Source organism: Microcaecilia unicolor, chromosome 4 (genome assembly GCF_901765095.1).
Source record: "Microcaecilia unicolor chromosome 4, aMicUni1.1, whole genome shotgun sequence".
NCBI classification, from domain to species: Eukaryota; Metazoa; Chordata; class Amphibia; order Gymnophiona; family Siphonopidae; genus Microcaecilia; species Microcaecilia unicolor.
In genome coordinates, this window is record NC_044034.1 from 39,044,696 (window position 1) to 39,063,278 (window position 18,583).

At 47.1% G+C, this 18,583-nt stretch overlaps 1 protein-coding gene across 1 annotated transcript in view; it reads right to left on the bottom strand.

Annotated features, from left to right (window-relative positions):
• CTSC (cathepsin C) overlaps positions 1-18,583 on the bottom strand; it is a 78,736-nt gene that overhangs the window by 23,810 nt on the left and 36,343 nt on the right. The window contains exons 4-5 of the mRNA XM_030200159.1: positions 11,489-11,644; positions 7,964-8,079 (exon numbers count right to left, since the gene is read on the bottom strand). Coding sequence (XP_030056019.1) covers positions 7,964-8,079; positions 11,489-11,644 — 272 coding nt within the window. The remainder of the gene's footprint in view (positions 1-7,963; positions 8,080-11,488; positions 11,645-18,583) is intronic.

Below are 18,583 nucleotides of genomic sequence, written 5' to 3' on the forward strand. Positions count from 1 at the left end.
ATAGGAAATTTTAGCAAGAGAGTTAAAAGATGAAGGAAAGCAGAAACCAAAGACTGGGACTAACAATAGAAAAAGTAAATGGCCACATAAGGTAGAAAATAATTGTTAGCTTAGGATAAAGTAGTTTGATAGTCATGTAAATAAATGTTAATATAAACAGAAACTAGGAATGAGGTGATATTTTTATTGGACTAATTTTAATAAAGTTTGATGAGAAACTAAGGCTTCCTTTCTCAGGTCAGGATACCATAACAGCAGCTGATTGTCCTGACCCGAGGGCTGAAAATTGTTGGTCCAGATATGAACTCTGAAAGCTATTTGAAAAATATATTAAGTTAGTCTAATAAAATTCTATCTTGTGTTCCATATTTTTGTTTTGTGATTGGAATTTGTCATTTTAGAACTTTACATTTGATCTGTATATTTTGCACAGTACAGGTGGGTATGCATCATGTTTCTCTTGTAGTCCCTGTATGCAGAGAGTCTGACTTATTGGGGATTCCATTTAATTTATGTCTACCATACTGCTAATTTTAGTTTGTGGTTAGATATTCTATAAGAGTGCAACCTCATTTTGCCTGTGTGAAAGCAACATGGTTTTCTGTTAGCATTGCCTATTTCTGCAGGATGAAACTGTACTAATCCGGCCTGTTTAGGTTCCAATACATTACCACGAGTTTAGTTTACAATAACTAAAAAAAACCCAATACAATAGCTTGAGGAGGTAAACTAAAAGCAAAAACAGTGGAGGAGTGGCCTAGTGATTAGGGTGGTGGACTTTGGTCCTGGGGAACTGAGGAACTGAGTTTGATTCCCACTTCAGGCACAGGCAGCTCCTTGTGACTCTGGGCAAGTCACTTAACCCTCCATTGCTCCATGTAAGGCGCATTGAGCCTGCCATGAGTGGGAAAGTGTGGGGTAGAAATGTAACAAAAAAAAAAAAAAAAAGATGGGTTTTTGCATTTTTCTTAAATTGAGAGAAAGATGATTGAACATTGAAACAAGTGTAGAAGACATCCCAAAGCCTTGATGCTTGAGCTGCTAGAAGTCTATCAAATATTTTAAATCTCTTTACTCCCTTCATAGATGGTAAGACAAAAAGTGAATTATGACATGTTCTGTCCCTAATTCTAGGAGTAAAACCCAAATGATTATATAGTCTGGACATTCACCATTTAAAATTTTGTATAGAAAACAAAATAATTTGAACCTAATCCTCGCTTCAATAGGCAACCAGTGCAATTCTACAAAGTATGAGTAAATTTTATCTTGCTTCTGTAATGAAAACAGGTGCACTAATGTTCTAGTGCCCACCACAATATTAATGGTGCTGCCTTTTCCTAGGTAGGCCCTTGTTTTGTGGCTCATAGAAGTTACTGTTATTAGTGTATGGTAGTATTGCTCTGTAGGTCCTGAGTAACATTTGTATGTTTTGTATTACTTTACAGTATGTCAGATGTTTTTGCATTTAGATCACACCTTTCTCAGTAGTGGCTCAAGGCAAGTTACATTCAGACCAGTAGATATTTTCCTATCTCCGGAGGGCTTAAAAGCTAAGTAGTTCTTTCACTAATGTGCGCTGAAAAATGGCCTGACCTAGTGTAGGCGCGTGTTTTAGACGCGCGCAGATCCATTTTTCAGTGCACCTATAAAAAAATGCCTTTTTAAAATTTTGGCCGAAAATGGATGTGCGGCAAAATGAAAATTGGCGCGCGTCTATTTTGGGTCCGAGACCTTACCGCCACCCACCGACTTAGCAGTAAGGTCTCACACGTTAACCAGGCAGTAATAGTCTAGGTGCTTACAATGCCTTTACCACCCAAAATTATTTTCTGGCACGTGACGTGGCTTAGTAAAAGGGCCCTTAAGTTTTGTACTTGAGGTAGTGGAGGGATAAGTGACTTGCTCAAGATGTCAAGGAGCAGCAGTGGAATTTGAACCCTGGCTTACCTGGTTCTCAGTCTGCTGCTGTATTAGGTAGAGCTAAATACAAACAAATGTTATCTATATTAGCTGTACTTGATGTTTAGTAACTCAGCTGTAAATTAAAGGCTAACAGAGCTGAAGCCTGGTAGCCATTTGGCAACCTACCAAAAACATTGATAGGTAAATCATTTTATGGTTGCCAGTAACGTCAGGATTTCTGTTCTAATGCTGCTGAGCATCACTGCTCACATGATGCCAACAGGAATCCCAAGTGTTAAATTACCTGCATATATTTCCAGAATACTGCAAATACTGTTTAATATGTTGTATTATTTTGGTGTACATCATTCCCTGGAATGTATAGTACCATCAATAGCAGAAGTATTGGGACAGGCAGCTTGGGAGACAGTGATGGGGTCCTTCCCTGCTATGTTTAAAAAATGCCCCCAACTGTCCCTTTTTTCCTGACAGTGAGTGGTGTTTGTACAGGAACAGTGTTCCCTCTGCTGCTTTAAACATCCAGTAGCTGAGTAAAACTCAGAGTAGCTATTGACTCATATATTTGCTTATGAATATGCTACCTAGGTTTGTATTATTAGATTTGTTATGTTTGAGTTTTTGCTGTATGGAAATTGAGATTTTTAATAAAATAGTGACCCCCCCCACACACATTCTTAGTCAGCCAGCTCAGCTGGCAATAGTTCCCTGTGCAAAATAATTTAATTACTTCCTACAATTTTTGAATAAATTAAGTAAAGATTTTTGTGCACTTGAGAGTCATAATTCTGGGTACATTTGCTCAGTTTGACTTGATGCTGTGCCTTATTAACAAATGAGCTAGAGATGGGAGCAGAACGCTTCTAGTCCAAGGACATTCACAGATTTATACAATATGACAGTTATTGTGAGGGAAAGGTTCATACCTTCCTCTTATTAAAAGGTCTAAAAGCTATTTCAGTACTGTGTAGGACAATGGGGTCTGCCAATTTAATTGGTTAAAAGCTTTATAAAAATACATGTTACATGATCAGTTGGATGCCTACATAAAATTCTGCTAAGGATCAGCACAGCAGAATCCCATTTTATTTAGACTTATAATGGCAAGAGTGACTAATCATGAAGTGTTATCAAAAGCTTTGATCACTAATCACCTGAGGGAAAATGACAGAATGAAAGAGGTTGCCATGATTACAAAACAGAATTATATACTTTTGCCACCACCGCTGCTTTAAGGGTTTAAGAAGTAATCAGCTACTGTGAAATCTCTCTTTTGTTACAAAATAGGTTGAAAAAATTGTTTAATGGTGACAAAGGTTGAGCCTATTTAGGCCCCCATTCAATGGAAAGGAATGAGAGCTAAAGAACAATTGAAGATCAGACATTTCTTCCGCAGGTGATGCGGTTTCTGCAGTTACATTTTTTGTGCATAGGGAGGGTAATTTTAAAAAGATGTCAGCTAGTAAAGCAGTGCTTTACCGGAAAAAAGTTTTTATAAAAACACCATCCTCCTTTTCTGTGAATAAAAAGTATATGTATAATCCCTACATGAATGTTTCCACTGAAGCTTTTACACGCTTGCTGGGGCTGGTGCAAGGCAAGGTTCTCATTTATGGATATAACTAGTAAAAAAAGGCCCGTTTCTGACACAAATGAAACGTGTGTGCGTGTGTGTAAGAGAGTGAGTGAGTGAGAGAGAGAGAGAGAGAGAGAGAGTGTGTGTGCGCGTGCGCGCGTCAGGGGCCCACCTCCCCCCCCACTCCCTCCCTTCCCTTCCTCCGACTTTCAGGGTCCCCCCCCTCCCTCCCTCCGAGTTTCAAGGTTCCTCCTCCCCAAGGAGTTGCGGCGGCTGCCCACACACCCCTTCCCCATGGGGCCCGGAGGGGCAGCCGTCGCCTGCTTTCCTCCTCTGCAGCGCTACTCAGACTCCTGAGGTCCCCCCCTTCCCCACGCAGTAATGTGCGAGCGCACCCGCATGCCGCACGCTCTCCGTGGCTCTGCCCCCTCCGCTCACGCCCGAGGACTCCGACTTTTCTTTCCCTGCCATTGTTGGTCGCGACGCTCTCGGCTACTGCGCCCCTCAATGCTTCTGTTTCTCTTTCAAGCTCCGCCTCCGCCCTGCCCCTTTCGCCCCTCCTCCTCCGGCTCTGGCGTTCTACGTGACATCAGCCGGATCTATGTAGCCTAGCAGACCAACTCCGAAGAAAGCCACGGACACAGGCAGCAAGACGCATAGAACGTTGGGGGGGTGAGAATTATTATATAGGATTTGATTTTATTACACATGTAAATTCTCCCCTCCCCCCACAAAATGTTTTAGTAAGAACATATTTTCCCTTTTGAAACAGGTGCAAAGTCTGAGTAAATTGCACCCATAGATTAAGCACTTTGAAAAATTTCTTCAGTATTTTTATGCCAAATCGTATGACAACATGATTGCAACCTGTAAGAGGATGGACATCTACGCGGGCAAGCACCAACCCATACTACTGGAAAGACTCAGTGGCATAGCCATGAGGGCTCAGGCCCCTTCCAAAACTGCTCCACAGTTGAACAGCTGGTGGGGATGCCCAAGCCCTGCCAGTTGAAGGGATCCACCACTTGAAACCCCCCTGCCACACACCTACCCAGTGCTACCTGAGCAGAAAGTCATCGGCATGCTTCAACTGCTAATAATGGCAATCCTGTGCATGATCAATTCAAGTGTGAGGAGTGCCTTCTTGGTGGCTGAAGCATATTACCGGCTTCCTTGCTGCTTAGACAGCACTGGGAGGTGGGGGGGCTCCAGGTACTGGATCTGACATCCTCACCAGCCAAGGTACGGGGTGGTGGTGGGGGGGGAGCACAGAGGAAATGTGTGCCCCCCCCCCCCCCCACCTCAGATTCTATAAAATATTTGGTGGGAGAAGAACTGTTTTGGTATTTTTCCCCAATCATCATTTTTTTCTCTTGAAGACACAAAGCCCGTATTTATTTGTTACATTTGTATCCCACATTCTCCCACCTATTTGCGGGCTCAATGTGGCTTACACAGTACCGGAGATGCGTTTGCAGACTCCAGTGTAAACAAATACAAAGTGATGTTGAGATAAGATAAAAAGTTCATGTGGTACAGCCAATCTCAACTCATTCTTTTTGTTCAAGACTGGAAGTTAGAGGCCTTTTTACAAAGGCGCGGGAGGGCCTATGCATGTACAGTGGGCGCCAAATCAGCACTACTGTGATAATTCTGAACTTGGCATGCACCGAATCCCACAGTACAAAATAAGGGACCCATTTACAAAGGCGTGGGAGGGCCTATGCGCATACAGCACACACCAAACCGGCACTACCGTTTGGCTAGCACTGAGCCGGGTGGTAATTCCAAATTTAGCATGCACCAAATCCCATGGTAGAAAAGAATTTTTTAATTTTTTACTGCTGGCTGCTTACTGGCAGTAAACAGCAGTTGGCACGTGCTGCATGCTTACCACGCAGGTAGCGTGCGAGACCTTACCGCTAGGTCAATGGATGGAAGTAAGGTCTCAGGCCAAAAATTGACGTGCGCTAGTTTCAATTTTAGCACACGTCCATTTTCCAGCCCCCTAAAAAAGACCCTTTTTCCTAGACGTGGTAAAAAATGGCCCAGCACACGCCTAAAAGACATGTTCATGCTACCACGTTACTTTTTACCGCGGCTTAGTAAAAGGACCCCTCAGTTTCCTATCCATTAAGGAGTCTCTAAGGCACTTGCATAGCTCTTTCCGTCTTCAAACTGCACATCTTTGGAATAGCCTTTCCTTAACGATTAGGCAGGAAACCTCTTATAACGCATTCTGTAAGTTGCTAAAAAAAAAAATTTGTACATTTTTGTAACCATGTATATTCAGTTTATTTATTTTTAGTTTATGTTATCATAATTGGCTTTTTTTGGCTATACACTGCTCAAGACCTTCACAGAATAAGTGGTTTATAAAAGTCTAGATTAGATATCTAAAATATACAACCCTGAGAATGTATCTACGAAAAGATACTTAAAACACCAAGCTTTCAGTAGCTTACACATGTACACCCAGCTCCTTTGATATTTAACACGGGGGGGGGGGGGGGGGGGGGGGGGGGGGGGGGGGGGAAGGATTCCAAAGACCCAGAAATTAAGTATTGAAAAGCTTTTTGAAGGATGAAATCAAATGTGTAAAAGAAGCTGCTGAAGCCCACACTTTAAACTTACAGGATTTATTCCTTATCACACATTTACTAAAGCAGATGCAAAATATAGAACACTAGTAAAGAGGCCCGTTTCAGAGCAAATGAAACGGGCGCTAGCAAGGTTTTCGTCGCCAACACCCCCCCTCCCTCCCTGGCCAACCCCTTCGTTGCTCTGCCATTGCTCCGCCCCCCGTCATGATGTTTGACGCGAGGGCGGGGCCCAGAGCGATTTCCCACCCCCCCCCGCCTCCCTGCCTCCTTCCCTGCCAACCCCTTCGTTGTTCTGCCATTGCTCCGCCCTCGAGGGAGGGGCCCGGAGCGATTTTGGTGGCTTCACCACCATGAACCTTCGAACCTTTTTGAAGGAAGTCAGGGCTTGGCTTCACTGACGTCAGTGTCCTCAGAACATTGAGGGTGAGTTTTATTATAGTAGATAATTATGCAAGTTGCATAACAAGTGGGAATTATGAGCAGTCCTGATTTGACAGTTTCTAATGATAGGTAAAGAGAGATGTTACCTGCCTTCCGCAGAACTTATTTACCCACTGCCTAAAAGTATTTGCTCTTCCAGCAGCAGTACCAACTTCTCACTTATCTTACTATTTTCAAATACTCTGGACAAATCTCAGAAGTATTGTTTGGTACTTATAAGCCTAAAAAGTTCTTAAGTTTAAAGTGACTACAGAGCACCACATTGGGTTCTGTGATCTGGTTACTCTGGCAGTACAAAGTCAGTTTTCCCCTTTCATTTTGACAACAGGATCTTCTACGTTACCTTCAATAAGGAAGACCAAATTAATAAATAGGAATTTTTTTTTTTTGTTACACTTGTACCCCACGCTTTCCCACTCATGGCAGGCTCAATGCGGCTTACATGGGGCAATGGAGGGTTAAGTGACTTGCCCAGAGTCACAAGGAGCTGCCTGTGCCTGAAGTGGGAATCAAACTCAGTTCCTCAGGACCAAAGTCCACCACCCTAACCACTAGGCCACTCCTCCACATACCCTGTTTCCCCGAAAGTAAGACATCCCCCGAAAATAAGACCTAGTAGAGGTTTCCTGAATTGGTAGATATAAGGCCTCCCCCGAAAGTAAGACCTAGCAAATTTTTCTTTGAAAGCAGGGACGCCGAGAGCCGGACAAGGCCGCCCCCCCCCACCTAAGGTCGCCAGGCCCCCCCTCCACCCACCCTCCGTCGCTCCCGAAACTAACCTTAAACGCCTCCTTTCACCTTCGCAGCAAGCAGCAGCAGGGCAGACCTCTCCTTCGTTCTGTGCCCCGCCCTCGCGGACATTACGTCAGGCGAGGGCGGGACATGGAAGGAAGGAGCGGCCTGCCCTGCTGCTGCAAAGGTGAAAGGAGGCGTTTAAGGTTAGTTCCGGGAGCGACAGAGGGCGGGCGGGCCAACCCCGATATTTCCCCGAAAAATAAGACAGCCCCTGAAAATAAGACCTAGCGCATTTTTGGGGGCAAAAATTAATATAAGACAGTGTCTTATTTTCGGGGAAACACGGTACTATGGCCCTTCTGTTTCTTCATAAAGAATTTACAAATTAACAATTGTTGGGTAGTGTTTGGAAAGACCCAGTGCATTTTTTTCTAGCGCAAAAAGGTGCCGGTACTCAAATTCCAGGCCACCCTTCAGAGGTGGGGTGATCACTGAGGAACCTACCCCACGATAGCCAGGCCCCTTGCAACCGGTCACAGAATCTATGACAAGGCAGAATTGGTGCGTAGTGCCAGAGATCTTTCATAAAAACTTGGGTTCCAAGGGTCAATTTTAGCAATGGAAAAGGTGCCGGTACTCAGCACCCCCAAGTACCCCCTCAAAAAAGCCCTGGAAAGAGCTGTACCTTGATTTCTGACAGGGCTGACATAGTTGACACCATTAACATTTCTCCAGTCCCAACTCTCTGGTATTCCTGAAAGATCGACCTTTTCGGAGCTCAAAGGTGAAGGCTTTGGTCGTCTATAAAGAAACGTTGTTCAATATGTAAACGCAATTAGGCTTAACATGGTAAGTATTTTCACTTTCAGATACAAACTAAAAGTTACTACAAAATAGAAAATTTTGTAAATAAGTTTAAAAATGAAAGAATTCTGTTGATCAGTAATATTTAAATGGCATTTATACCAATTCATTTTTATCAAAATTAGTATTCAGCTATTTCATTAAAGTTCTAAAAATACATGCAATTGTGCTACACAGAGCTAAACAATACACACAGTCAGGACCGAGCAACAAGTATTTTAGAGATCAATTATGACTAAAAAAAAAAAAAAGAGGAATGTGTGTGTTTGTAAATATTACTATAAATGTAAGATTATAATCTATAATGCAGAGATACTAAAGAAAATGGTGTACAGGGTGGAACTTCAAACTGGGGGGGGGGGGGGGGGGGGGGGAAGAGGGGAACCCACCACAGGGTATTTTGACAGCATACAGTCTTCACCTTAATCACCATCATTTCACTGCTGAATTATCCAGACTAAAGTAACTAAAATATAAGTGGAATTCTCTAGTGACTTACACAGATTCTCTTGCACGAGTAAAACAACTGTGTAACTAAAACCAACTGGCTCTGCGGTATAAATGGAGAAATACTTAACCGAAAGAGTAACAGGCAGGACGACAATGGTTAAAGTCTAGTTTTACTCCTGGGGAATCCCACGCTACTGCACAATGTAGAATTAGCACGGAATTCCTCACCTCTAACTCTGCTGTTGGGAGTATCTGTTCTATGCGTTTCTGACTCCCTTCTGCACACTCAGCACTCCAGAACAGTAGAGGAGGAGCTACACAGCCAGTGGCTGGGCTGCTTCCTTCGTCTCCAAGCTGTAAGGAGGCCGGAACGGCTCAAAGAAAAGTTGGATCTAGGATGGTAGTTGAACAAGCTGCAGCCTTATGTGCGGCTTTGCAGCTCCTCCTCTTGCTGCACTAGAGCGGTGAGTAAATGGGGGTGGGGGGGGGGCCTGGAAAAAAAACCCAGAGTGGGCTGGAAAAGGTGGAAGGAGTGTGGGGTGGAGGTCTGCACGAAGGTGCATGGGAAACGGTGATGATGGGGGGGGGGGGGGGGGGGGAAAGAGATGTCAGTTTTTATAATGGGAAATTCTGCACAAGAAAATTTTCAAATAAACTGTGCATAATTTTTAATTTGTGTGTGCTAAGCATACTTTTTTTTTCCAGCTTGGCAATGAATTTTTGTTGAATGCTGAGGCACTGCTCTAGAACCACCTAGCCTGTCAGGCTCTGAGAATTATCACAATATACAGGAGATGTCTGCATATAGTTCATGAACATTCACTGTGATAATCCCAAAAAACGTGGCTGGCTAGGTGTGCCTTCAGGAGAGGTTTAACCACCGTGCTGTAGAGAGGTTGGGTTTTTTTTTCTGTAATGCAATGCTTAGTTAATCCTCCTAGAATTAAAATCTGTTTTCACAGCTACAACGTGGTCAGTTTGATCTTCCAGTGGATACCGGGCTCTATGACACCTTCAGAACCAAGAACATTCATGGCAGTAAAATCTTTTAAAAATTAATTTAATATACTTCCTGGCAGAAATGAGGAGCCTAATGATTAATGCAGTGAGCTGAAAATCAAAGGACCCAAGGTTCAAATCCCACATCAGCTCTTTTTAATTTTTAAATTGTGAGCACTCCAGGGACAGAAAAAAAATACCTACTGAAGACTATCAAAGTTTTGTACGTTGTGGTCTTCCGAGATGAAATATAACCAGCAAGAACAAGAGTAAGCCAGAACAGAAAGATGTGTGATCAGGAATGCAAGTGGCAGCCAATGTTCCTCTTAAAAGCAAAGTAACACGATCACTTTTTTTTTTTTTTACCGCCTGAAATCAGTTTTAAAGTGATGTTCTTACTGGCTGTAATCATCTGATACCGATAGCATGTGCGACTTGTAGTAAAGCATTACAACATTCCATTTGATTTAGTACTAAGGCATAGAACAATGTGTGAACAGTACAGTCTATTACCTTGTATGCATAGAAAAACTTGCTGGTCAACAAAGCCTGCGCTGTCAGTTTTTTCTTTTAAGTGCTTGCTGCCATGGGCTGATTTAGATGCAGATATTCAATGCCGAACCATACCCATCTACCGTTTTTGAACACTGGGTGTTTAGCAGCTGCCAGAACTTCTGGTACTGCCAATATTCAATGGTAGTGCCTGAATAATGACCTAGTTAAGACAGCCTTTTGTTAACTGGATAGACATCCAGATACAGCCGTGGAACACTGGTAGTGCCTGAACAACTCCAGACTCTGCCTCTAGACTGCACAGATAGTACTGAGACAGGTCTGCCCATTATTTTCAACAGCACTAGCTGCATAAGTGCTGCTGAAAATCCAGGTTAGACCCAGTAAGTGGTAGTTATCCAAGTAAGGTCGGCTTCTACCTGGATAACGTCTCCTGAATATCAGCAATGGTAAGCCAGGTATGATGCTGGACTAGAGAAAATTGTAGCTTGTAATCACCTAACCAATCTGCGATAGCACCAAATTTAGAAGTATAACTAGAAACTGTCAAGAGGATTATGTAGATCAAAACTGCAAAGCAGCTGAACATCTGTATATATATTAAAAGAAAAAAAAAAAGAAAGTAGAACCTAAGGTTTGAAACACAGCGGATACCAGGGCTACAAAGATTTAAAAAAAAAAAAATAAATAAAAAATCAACTGAGCGCTGTTTTGCCAGAAAAGGTACTGTTCTCTAAAAAGGAACAATACCAGCCAAAGGCCATTTTTTTTTGTTACATTTGTACCCCGCACTTTCCCAGTCATGGCAGGCTCTATGCGGCGGGCAATGGAGGGTTAAGTGACTTGGCCAGAGTCAAGTCACTTAACCCTCCATTGCCCGCCGCATAGAGCCTGCCATGAGTGGGAAAGTGCGGGGTACAAATGTAACACACACAAAAAAAAAAAAAAAAAAAACAGCCAAAGGCCATTACTTGGACAACAAGATCTGAAATTGTGCAGCAAGTTGGGATTTATTAGGTCAAATGCTGCAGATAGATCACAGGAGATTATCAGCATGTCCATGCCAGCATCAAGGGTTTTTTTTTTTAATTTTTTGAACAAATTTTATCTGGCAGAGTGGTCTCAGTACTATGTTGTAAGTGTAAGCTGGTCTGATGCCATTTCTCAAATGAGGTAGCACATTTGACTATTTCCACAAATCAGAGAGCAATCCCTAAAGGCTGGTGTAGACAATGCTATGATTGAACTTGTTAAATAGGGGGTTTAGTAACCCCCCCTTTTTTTTTTTTTAACTGATCCTTGTTTTGATGCAAGTTTCAAAAACCCTTTCAAATGAGAAGAGGAGAACATCCGTTAAGAGAACATGCCCAATATATTTAAATACCTCGGAATCCTAGAGCCACGACCACCAGCTCTCCGGTGCAGTTCCTCAAGAGTGAGCAGCTCATATTCTTTATATCTCTTAGCTGTCCAGGATTTCTGAACTGAATTGATAGCATTCACAAAGTCCATGTGGTACAAATATGGCCTGCTTGATAATCTGTAGAACACATAAAGGTAAAATTATGTATCATACCTGATAATTTTCTTTCCATTAATCATAGCTGATCAATCCATAGACTGGTGGGTTGTGTCCATCTACCAGCAGGTGGAGATAGAGAGCAAACTTTTGCCTCCCTATATGTGGTCATGTGCTGCCGGAAACTCCTCAGTATGTCGATATCAAAGCTCCATCCGCAGGACTCAGCACTTAGAGAATTACACCCACGAAGGGACACTCTGCCCAGCTCACCACCGCCGAAACAGGGGAGGGGAATTAACCCAGCTCATCCCCACACAAGTGGGGAGGGGAATCCGTCCAGCTCATCCCCGCGGAGCGGGGGGAGGGACACCACACCCGCCGATGCGGGGGGATCTGGCTTATCCTGCAACTGCAACCGCGGGAGGAGCTGACTGACCCTAACACCGCCGAAGCGGGAGGGGTACAAAGCTTCCCTACAGCCACACGAAGCGGGAGGGAGTGCCGGCAGAATTTAAATCTCAATCCAGCCCCGTAAAACGGAGGGGAGAGGAATGCAGCAGCTCACTAACACAAACTCGTCTCAACTCTTGAAGAATCCAAGTGAAAGAAGAACTTGAACACGAAGTCCTCCTGAAGTAACTGAAGGCTAAACTTGAACCTAAAATTCAACCAGAATATAAACAGTACAGATATCTGGGAGGGGCTATGGATTGATCAGCTATGATTAATGGAAAGAAAATTATCAGGTATGATACATAATTTTACCTTCCATATCATCAAGCTGATCAATCCACAGACTGGTGGGATGTACCGAAGCAGTACTCACCCAGGGCGGGACATAGAAATCCCTGACCGCAACACTGAAGCTCCAAACCGGGCCTCCGCCCGAGCAGCCACAGTCAAGCTGTAATGCCTGGCAAAGGTATGGGCCGAAGCCCAAGTTGCCGCCTTGCAAATCTCTTCCAAGGAGACGGACCCTAAGCCGCTGCAATGGCTTCCTTGCCCATCTTGCCACTGTAGGCTTAGAAGCCTGCAGGCTCTTACGAGGACCTGTAAACAGGACAAACAGATGATCCGATTTCCGGAAATCCTTGGTCACTTCCAAGTATCTGATGATGACTCGTCTCACATCCAGAAATTGAGAGCAGAGTATTCCTCTGGGTAGACCTCCCTACGAAAGGGAGACAGAGCTGCTGAATCACATGGAAGCGAAAAACAATCTTGGGCAGGAAGGAAGGCACTGTGCGAATAGTCACTCCTGCCTCAGTGAACTGCAGAAAAAGCTCTCGACATGAGAGTGCCTGGAGCTCGGAAACTCTTCTGGCTGAAGTGATAGCCACCAAAAAGACTGCTTTCAACGTCAGGTCTTTCAGAGATGCCCTCGACAAGGGTTCAAAAGGCGGCTTCTGCAATGCTCTTAGCACCAGGTTGAGATTCCACACAGGCACCACTGAGTGCAGAGGAGGGCGCAGGTGATTAACTCCCTTGAGAAAGCGCACCACATCTGGCTGCGAAGCCAGGGAAGCACCCTTCAGGCGGCCCCTGAAGCAAGCCAGAGCCGCTACCTGAACTTTCAGGGAACTGATCGACAGGCCTTTGTCCAGACCTTCTTGCAGGAACGCCAACACTGAAGAAATTGGAGCAGTGAAGGGAGAAAGTGAGCCTGCTTCACACCACGCTGCAAAGATACGCCAAACCCTGGCGTAAGCAGTAGAAGTAGAGCGCTTCCCCGCTCTCAGCATAGTGGCGATGACCTTGTCTGAGAAGCCCTTCTTTCTCAGACGCTGCCGCTCAATAGCCAGGCCGTAAGACCAAAGGGGGAGGGATCCTCCATCACCACGGGACCCTGATGAAACAGGCCCTGCTCCACTGACAGCCGCAGAGGATCGCCGACTGAGAGCCTGAGCAAGTCCGCATACCAGGGACGTCTGGACCAATCCGGACCCACCAGGATTACCCTGCCGGGATGCCTTGCCACCCGGTCTAGCACCCTGCCCAACATGGGCCAGGGCGGGAACACATAGAGAAGCTCTTGTGTCGGCCACTGTTGGAGAAGAGCATCTACTCCCAGGGATCGAGGGTCCCGTCCTCTGCTGAAAAAGCGTGGCACTTGACCATTGGCCGATGACGTCATCAGATCTAGGCTCGGCTGGCCCCAGCGCTTCGTGATGTCCAAGAACGCCTGAGCAGATAGCTGCCACTCTCCGGGCTCCAAGGTATGGCGACTGAGAAAGTCCGCCTTGACATTCATGACTCCGGCAATGTGGGCCGCTGAAAGCTGCTCCAAGTTCGCTTCCGCCCACTGGCATAGATTCATAGCCTCCTTGGCTAGAGGGGCGCTCTTGGTACCTCCCTGGCGGTTGACATAGGCCACATCCGTGGCATTGTCCGACAGGACCCGTACAGGCTTCAACACCAGTACCGGGATGAACTCCAACACCACCAACCGAATGGCTCTGAGTTCCAGGAGGTTGATAGACCACTTGCCTCTGCAGGAGACCAGAGCCCCTGCGCTGTCCTTCCCAAGCAGTGGGCTCCCCAGCCCATCAAAGAGGCGTCTGTCGTGACGACAATCCACTCCGGGGTCACCGGAGGCATTCCTGCAGACAACTTGTCTGTCTGCGTCCACCAGCTCAGCGCCTTGCGCACTGCTGGGTCCAAGGGAAGGCGCACAGCATAATCCTCCGACATCGGAGTCCAGCGCAGCAGCAGAGATTATTGTAGTGGTCTCATATGAGCCCTGCCCAGGGCACTACTTCCATCGTGGCCGTCATAGAGCCCAACAGCTGCACGTAGTCCCAAGCCCGAATAGGAGAGGCTACTAGGAAGTAGTCCACCTGAGCCTGAAGCTTGACAATCTGATTGTCTGGCAGGAACACTCTGCCCACTTGGGTGTCGAATCGAACTCCCAGATACTCCAGGGACTGAGTCGGGCGCAGCTGGCTTTACTCCCAGTTGATGATCCACCCCAGGGAGCTCAGAAGAGCAACCACCCGGTTCACAGCTTTGCCGCACTCTGCATAAGAGGGGGCTTGGATCAACCAGTCGTCCAGATAAGGATGGACTTGAACTCCTTCCTTCCTCAGGAAGGCCGCGATGACCACCATTACTTTGGAGAAGGTCCGCGGAGCAGTAGCCAACCCGAACGGGAGGGCTCTGAACTGGAAGTGTCGGCCCAGTACTGCAAAACGCAGAAAGCGTTGATGAGGAGGCCAGATGGGAATATGCAAGCACGCTTCCTTGAAGTCCAAGGATGCCAGGAACTCTCCTGCTTTCACTGCCGCTATAACAAAGCGGAGGATCATCATGCGAAAGTGCCGAACTTTCAAGGCCCAATTGACCCCTTTGAGGTCGAGGATAGGCCGTACAGAATAGAGAGTTGCACGGGGACAGAAATCTTACCCATCCCCGCCCGTCCCTGCTGGAATCTTACCCGTCCCCACCCATCCCCACTGGAATCTTACCCATCCCCACCCATCCCGCAAAAATTTAAACCATCCCAACCCGTCCCCACTCATCCCCGCAAGAATTTAACCCATCCCCGTAAGAATTTAATAGTACATAAAAGAAAGTTCCAGTCAGCTCCCTCAGTCTCTTTCTGGATTTGAGCCACAGCACTGTAGGCAAGGAAGGAACGGAAGTTGGAACTTGGAACTCTGGTGCGCACATGTAAGATTTGTCTCTGATTCACTGGCAGTGTGTGCTGAGAGGCCGCCACATGCACGCGGCAGTAGGTCAGGTGACATCTCATTCTCGTGCCTGTGTCAGAGCTGAGGTCTGTGCACCAGCCTGGGAGCAAAGAGGATTAATAGTAACATAGTAAGTGACAGCAAATAGACCTGAACGGTCCATCCACTCTGCCCAATAGTCACACTCATGATCAATTCATCATTAAATCAACGAGTGTGATATTATATACTTGATTATGGTTTTTCTTTCGTGTTTCTGGAACAAAGACCACAGAAGTCTATCTGGCCCCATCCTTATGTTCCAACTGCTGGAGTTGCCATCGAAGCCCACTCCAGCCTATTCATGTTCTCATTTGTGGGACACAGACCGTAAAAGTCTGTCCAGCACTGTCCTCATGTTCCAGCCACTGAAGTTGCTGTCTAAGCCCTTTCCAGCCCATCCTACACCAGATTGCCATTTATGAGACACAGACCATACAAGTCTGCCAGGTATCAGCTCTAGTTCATCACAGCCAGAGTCACCATCTAAGTGTCACTTGACATATCCACACACATGCAGCCATTTAAGGTTAGCTTTTATATAACTTCCATTTTCTAATTAGAGATCCTCTGTGTTCATCCCACGCCTTTTTGAATTCCGTCATCATTTGTGACTCTACCACCTCCTTAATGGGAGACTTTCCACATTTATGCTGTTAAAGCAAGGAAGAAGAGGAGGAGGAGGAGGAGGAGGAGACAGCACTCAAATAAATTGGTATTCGGTAGATGAGAGGCTGGTGCAGGTGCAGCTTACACTTCCACGGGAAGCCCACAGAACTGGTTCTATCCCCGCGGGAACCCCACAGGAACTGCCTCCGTCCCCGCGGGAACCCCGCAGAACTGCTTCCATCCCCGCGGGAACCCCGTAGGAACTGCCTCCGTCCCCGCGGGAATCCCGCGGGTTCCGCGGGATTCCCGCGGGGACGGAAACCGTGCAGCTCTCTAGTACAGAACCTCCTTTCTTTGGTATCACAAAGAAAAAGGAGTAACATCCCTTGCCAAGCTGATTTTCTGGCACCGGAACGACCGCCCCCAGGCGGATCAGATTGTTCAAGGTCTGCTGCACTACCACAGCTTTGACCGGAGACTTGCAGGGAGAGAGTACAAACCCGTCTTTTAAGGGTCGGCAGAACTCTAGCTTGTAGCCGTCTCCGATAACTTCCAGCGCCCAAGCGTCTGAAGTTATTGTGGTCCACTCGCCCATAAACGAGGACAGCCGTCCTCCAATCTGCACTGGGGCGAGGACCCAGGCCCCGTCATTGGGTACGAGACCCTGGGGGAGGACCGGAGGGAGCACCTCCGGGACGGTGGTCTCTGCGAAAGGATTGCTGCTTGGGGGAGAAGTTCCTCTTGAAGGAAGAGGGGGCAGAGGAGCCCGACCTGCCCGGGCGGTACCGACGGGTTTCCTGAAACCGTCCTCTGGAGGTACCAGGGCGAGTACTAGCCCGAGCCCTGACCTCTGGTAACTTCTTGCCCTTAGACGTGCCGAGATCGGTCACGATTTTGTCCAGCTCGACCCCAAAGAGCAGCTTGCCTTTAAAAGGCAATCTAGCCAGGCGGGATTTAGAGGCGTGGTCAGCAGACCAATGTTTCAGCCAAAGCCACCGCCGCGCAGAGATTGTCTGAGCCATGCCTTTCGCTGAGGCCCTCAAGACATCATACAGCAAGTCTGCCAAATAGGCTAAGCCCGATTCCAGGGCCGGCCAATCAGCCCTCAAGGAAAGATCCGAGGGGAAAGCCCGCTGCACCATAGTCAGGCACGCCCTGGCCACATAGGAGCCGCAAATTGAGGCCTGCAAACTTAAAGCAGCTGCCTCAAAGGACGACCTTAAGGCCGCCTCCAATCTTCTGTCTTGGGCGTTCTTTAGGGCCGTGCCACCTTCCACCGGCAACGCCGTTTTCTTAGTCACCGCAGTGATTAAAGAATCCACGGTAGGCCACAGATAGGCCTCACGTTCACTTTCAGTCAAAGGATAGAGGCGGGACATAGCCCTAGCCACTTTAAGGCTCGCTTTCGGGACATCCCATTGAGCCGCAATTAAGGTGTGCATGGCATCATGCACGTGGAAGGTTCTAGGCGGGCGCTTCGTCCCCAGCATAATGGCAGAGCCAACAGGGGCTGAGGGAAAGACGTCCTCCGGAGAGGAAATCTTCAAAGTGTCCATGGCCTGTACCAACAGGTTGGACAAATCCTCTGAGCTAAAAAGCCGCGCTGCAGAGGGGTCATCCGCTCCATCCGAGCGGGGATCCGTCTCCTCCAAGGAATCCACAAAGGACCGTTGGGAGACCTCAGATATGCTGCCCTCATCTACATCGGAGGAGACAAAGTCCTCCAAGGCCTGTGAATCAACCCGAGGGCGTTTACCTCTGGGAACCTCAACCTCTTTACCAGACGAGGGAGCAGGGGCAGCGTTTTGCATAAGGAAGGCCTGATGCAGCAGCAAAACAAACTCGGGGGAGAAACCCCCCAGACTGTGTACTTCCGCAGCCTGGGCAACAGCCCTAGACGCACCCTCAACCGGCGCTCGCAAGAGCGGGGGAGAGACATGCTGCGCATCCAAAATGGCGTCCGGCGCGACACTCCGCGAAGGAGCCGCGCGGGAAGAACGGCGCTTAACTTTAGCCGCTTTTGTGCCGTCGCTCAAATTAAAGGCGTTTATGGCATTAATGTCTCCAACCTCAAGGGCGGCCCAAGAAGAAGCCGTCCGAGCCGCGTGGCCGGCCAAGATGGCGGAGGCGAGGAGCGGGGGATGGGCGTTTATGGCGGGAAAAACCGCCACGCCGGAGGAAGGACCGGGACATTCATCGGTCACGAAACTGTCACCCAACAAGGGCGAATCAGGCTTTAAGACCCCCGCATCCCCTCTAGAAGTGCCCAAGCGATCCGGGGAGCGACTCTTTACGCCCTCGCCCTCCGACGCCATATGCCACGTGGAGATAAATCGGGGAACCCCCTGCCCGCTATAAAAAGGTAAAAATTACCTGCTGTCCGCTCCGAGCTGTAACGACCTGGTGTCCCAGTGAGTAGCTGCAATAAACGTTTAAATAAACGTCGAAATAAACGCCTTTAAGGACGTTCAAAAGGGGTTTTTTTTGTTTTTTTTTTTAACGGAGCCAGCGGGAGGGGGGAGAAAAGGAGGGACCTGGCACCACCAGGTTTGCACTTGCTCAAAAGAGCCCTCAACCCCAGGCACTCAACAAAACCTAAAAATTAGGCTTGGAGGCCTAG